The sequence below is a fragment of the Petaurus breviceps genome, unplaced genomic scaffold, assembly GCF_028583685.1.
Source record: "Petaurus breviceps papuanus isolate PSGF00001 unplaced genomic scaffold, PetGlider_PUasm1.0 90919, whole genome shotgun sequence".
NCBI lineage: Eukaryota > Metazoa > Chordata > Mammalia > Diprotodontia > Petauridae > Petaurus > Petaurus breviceps.
Window position 1 is genome coordinate 27,902,544 of NW_027187378.1, and position 5,259 is coordinate 27,907,802.

At 38.5% G+C, this 5,259-nt stretch overlaps 1 protein-coding gene across 1 annotated transcript in view; it reads left to right on the forward strand.

The window, feature by feature from the left end:
* PRSS55 (serine protease 55) overlaps positions 1–2,004 on the forward strand; it is a 21,463-nt gene extending 19,459 nt beyond the window's left edge. The window contains exons 5-6 of the mRNA XM_069075968.1: positions 195–337; positions 1,714–2,004. Of these exons, the coding sequence (XP_068932069.1) occupies positions 195–337; positions 1,714–2,004 (434 nt within the window). The remainder of the gene's footprint in view (positions 1–194; positions 338–1,713) is intronic.
* Positions 2,005–5,259: the final 3,255 nt, after the last annotated feature.

Sequence of the window (5,259 nt, forward strand, 5' to 3'; positions counted from 1 at the left end):
AGGGAGGGAGGGAGGGAGAGAGGGAGGGAGGGAGGGAGGGAGGGAGATGTCCTTGTTTCCTGTCTTGAGTGGAAGGGGAGGGATATTAATGATGATCACATCTCTGTAGTCTGGGACTATTCAAACTCTATCAAAGAACAGCTCCTTACTGTTGGTTCCCTTTCGTCTCTTGATCTGTCTTTCCTTTTTATTAGAACCTATGAAACAAATGGATTTCCCACTGCAAAAAGTCAAGCTTGAGCTTATAGACCTGGAAGAATGCTATAAGATGACTTATATGCTCACTGACAACATGATCTGTGCATGGGATCCTGAAGGAAAAAAAGATTCCTGCCAGGTAATCAGAACTCTCGTCATTAGATTTAAGGTCAACCCAACTCCCAAGGACCCTTTGTGACCCCCTGGCTGGTCCAGTAGCTATTGGGTCACCTTTAAGCAGCAGTCATTTCAATGTAGTCTACTTCTTCCTTCTTGGTATTTCTATTAACACCTGACATGAAAAGATGTGAAGCTGTGCCTTGTTGTAACATCATGTAATCTAAAATGGTTTTATTCTATGCAAGTCTGAGAGGTGCTTTCCTTGGGTTCTTTTCAAGGGGCAGAACTCCCTTACCTAGCTACCACCCTTTAGATGGATTGAGAACAATCCATCATTTATTAAGTACCTGCTATATTCCAGGCATAGTACCATGAACTGAAGATGCAAAGAAAGGTAAAAGACAGTCCATACTCTCAAGGAACTCACAGTTGAATGGAGGAGGCAACACTCAAACAACCATGTACACATAAAATATATACAGGATATATTGGAAATATTTAACAGAGCAGAGGTGCTAGAATTAAGGGGAATCAGAAAAGACTTCCTGTAGACAGTGAGATTCTATCTTGACACTTGAAGGAAGTCAGGAGGTAGAGATGAGGACAGACAGGCATGGAGGTCAGATAGTGAAATTGCTCAGAGTCAGGAGATGGGATATCCTGTTCAAGTAACATCAAAAAGGTCAATGTAGGGGTGGCTAGGTGGCGCAGTAAGTAAAACGCTGGCCCCAGAGTCAGGAGAACCTGAGTTCGGTTCCAGCCTCAGACACTTAACACCCACACTCAAAAACTAGCTGTGTAACCTTGGGCAAGTTACTTAACCCCAACTGCCTTCCAAAAAGGCAAAAAAAAAAAAAAGGTCAATGTAACTATATTACAGGGAATGTGAGGGAGAAAAAGCATACAAAGACTGGAAAGATGAGAACTGGCAAGGTTTGAAGTGGTCTAGATTCTAAAGAGAGAATTTTATATTTAATTCTGCAGGTGATAGGGAGCCATTGGAATTTATTGGGGGAGGAGGGTGAGACCTGAATTTTAGGAAAATCACTATTTGAAAGCTGAGTGGAGGATGGACTGGAGTGGAGAGAAATGTGTGGCAAGCCAACCAACTGGCAGGCTTTTTCAGTAGTCTGGGTGTGAGGTGATGAGGTCCTGCAGTATCAGGGAAGAGAGAAGGACATATATAAGAGAAGATAGAAAGGTAAAATGGACAGACCTTGACACATTTTACATATGAAGAAATAAAGGTTCACAAAAGTTAAGTCACAGAGGTCATGGAGGTCATAGAGACCAAGGTCATAGAGACAATAAATAGCAAAATAAGGTTTCTAATTCTTTTGATCCAACTATAAGGTGATAAGGGGAGAGAATAATACTTTTCTTTCTCCTCTTTAGGGTGACAGTGGGGGACCTTTGTTTTGCAACCAAAGGAATAATGAGAAAATATGGTACCAAGTGGGCATTGTCAGCTGGGGAGAAGGCTGTGGTCGAAAAGAGAAACCTGGTGTATACACAGCAATCTCCAGTTACTTGCTTTGGATTGTGTTGAAGACCCGTGAGGCAGGCCATCCCTACATCATATCATCTTCTGAACATTTTTTTGCTCCCCCACAATGTTTAATTTTGTCATTGTATTTTTCATCTCTTCTCCTGCAAAAGATCTTTTTTCTCTTCACAATTACATAATTCAGTGTCTCTAGACCAAGTGTGCTGATTGGAGGGTATACAAGGTTATGTTGATCAAGTGAAATCACTGAAGAACTAGAATAATTTTAGAGACTAGATATAGATGAAACTTAGGCTGTCTGGCTTGCTGGTAAATGTCTCCACCCCTAAGTCTACCCCCAGCACCATGGTATGGTGGGGAAAGAACTCATTTGAGAATAAAAGCACCAGGATTCTAACCTTGGATCTATCATTAACAATCTGATCAACCCACTCAGTCTCCTAGGGCTTCAGTTTCAACTTTACTAAAACAAAGTGATTAAATGAAGAAGTGTGCTAAGAGAATACCTAGCTTTCCTCAGTGAGTTCAAGTCTCCAGGCTTAGCCAATCTCCCAAGATACTGGGGGAAAAGGAAACAAACTTGGGAATGTTCTCATGAAACTGCTCTCAGTGATTTGAGGAATTGTGAAGAACAAGAGAAGCAGTAGATGTAAGCAGTTTCCTTTTTTTCAAAAAGGGACCAGAGGATGGATTATTTAAACCAAAGGTCAAGTCAACCTGCCTGAGATTCCTGGCAAAATTCTGGAGTTATTAAAATGATAATGTGTCAGCATTTAGAAAGGGAGAAGTGATCATCAAAGACAGTGAGTCATGCCAACCTTACCTCATTTTATTTCTTGACAGGATTATTAAACTAACAGATAAGAGGAAGAGTACAGACAATCACTTATCTGGATTTTGGCAAGGCATTTATTTAGCAAAGTTATCGCATGATAGCATTGTAAAGAAGATGGAGAGATATAATGGTATAATCAGGTGGATTCATGACCAGTTGACTGACCAAAGCCAAAAACTACTCATGGATTGATGTCAGTCTTCCTCATTCTCTTTTGTTGGCACAAAATATCTTCCCTTCTGGGCAGCCAGTGAATAGAGCACCAGCCCTGGAGTCAGGAGGATCTGAGTTCAAATACAGCCTCAGACACTTAACACTTACTAGTTGTGTGACCTTGGGCAAATCACTTAACCCCAATTGCCCTGCCTTCCCCCCTCCAAAAAGCAAAAAAAAACAAAAACAAAAACAAAAAAAACCTCCCTTTTCCCTCTTTACCTATTCTTATCCATCCTTAAAACTAAACTCAAATACTACCTTATCAATGAAAATCTTTCCTTTAAGAACACACATAGCACTTTGCTTCACACCATTCTCATGCATGGGTATTATTTTGTATTAGAGTTTCTGTGCATCTTTATCCTCCCACTTATGTCAGAAATTTGCAAGGTTTTAAGAATTCTACCTTCTGTTGTATTTCAAAATATTTAGCTTTTGATTTTTCAGTTTGTGTTTAAATTTCTTAAATATATCAATGTAATTTTGCTAAATTACATAATAGAAAGTTAAATGATAATGGGGTCAATGCTAATTTAGAAAATCACTCAACCCTAGCTTACATGTCTACTTTGGTAAATATTAAATCTACAACCAGAAGGACTCATTTTACAAGTCAGATTCCCACAGATTTTTTTTTGTTTTTTTTTTGGAGGGCAATTGGGGTTAAGTGACTTGCCCAAAGTCACATGGCTAGTAAGTGTGTCAAGTGTCTGAGGTCGGATTTGAACTCAGGTCCTCCTGATTGCAGGGCTGGTGCTCTATTCACTGTGCCACCTAGCTGCCTCTTCTCATAGATTTTTAAAAAGATTCTTCCTTTAGCTTGCTGTTACCAATGTGCCTATATAAGGTACAGGATTAAGGGGGGGGGGAAATATATATATATATATATAGCAAGGGTATTTAAAAACTGAAATTATCTGAAGTTTCAGGTGAATTATGGATTCCTAATTTAATGTTTTTCTTATAGCTCTATTGTCAATAACACCAGAGCCCCAAGGTTTCAGCTTGTTTTTACCACATGAACTGATTATTGGAGAAATAGAATTTAAAAGGTTGCACTAAATTATATTGATATTTGTTTTGTAAAAGATTTTAGCAAGAACAAGTAAGGATCTACAAGCAATATGGAACCAGAGAAACAAATCTACTAATGAAGATGCTGCTTCAGAGCTGTTCTGAGGATAAGACCTGTTCCCAGACCAGAGGACTATACAAGACACCTGAGATTCAAGATGAAACATCCTGATGAAATGGACATTGGAAGTGTGTTACTGGGATACTGAGACCTGATGCTAGTTAACATTGTTGATCATTATTGTATTACTTTGGCCTTTTACTTTACAGTTATTTATGTTTGCTGAATCTCTGAATTTAGTTCATGGTTTTAGAGGTTTTGACTATGATTTATATTATGATTAATCAATCTTGTTATTGTTTTTCAACTTTGCTATTAGTGACTGTGCTAAAGCCCATTTTGAACTTCCACCAGAGAATTTGTGTTAGTGCACCCTACTTTTAATAATGATTATTTTATAGATCTTAGAAGATTAACTTGTAGATAAGTGATCCATGAAAGATATGTATTTCTCATTGATCAAACAGGGGAATTGAGAAGATTATAGTTAATCCTGTGTCACTTACTTTTTTGGGTACTATTTACAAGTAATTGATTCTTTGTCTGGAACTTAGGTCAGAGTTCAGTGGACCTGCAATTGGTTAAGTTTAAAAATCCAGCTCTTCTTGCCTCAAGGAATTTTGCTAACCTTGGAGAATGTATGTGAATGAAAGGGAGTCAGATCTGCTATCTTTACTCCACCAAGCTATCTATCTTTCAAGGATGTCTGGTTTGCTGTCCAAAAATCTGGGATGCTATCTTGTACTGGGGCTCAAACAATTAAACTGTTTTTTTTTTCATTTTTCAAACGCTTTATTAACTTCTGATTTATATCATTCATTTCTGCCAGATTTTGAACTACAAATTTTCTCCCTGTTTTTCCCCTACCCACCACCCCAAAATAGCAGTCCCACAGGATGTCCCCTCCTCCAATCTGCTCTCTCCCATATCTTCTCCCATACCCCCTTAGACTTTTCCAGTAGGGCATGGTGGATCTCTATGCCCCAGTGCCTGTATATCTTATTTCCCAATTACATGTAAAATAGTATTAATAATAGTATATATACATATTTTTAAACATTTGATTTTTAAACTTTGAATTCCAGATTCATTCCCTTCCTCCCTTGTCACCCACCCTTACTGGGAAGATAAGCAGTTCAGTACAGGTTATACATGTGTAGCTAATGCAAAACATTGCCATAGTAGATATATTGTAAAAGACTGACTGTATTTCCCTCCCTCCTATCCTACCTCCCACTTGTTCTATTC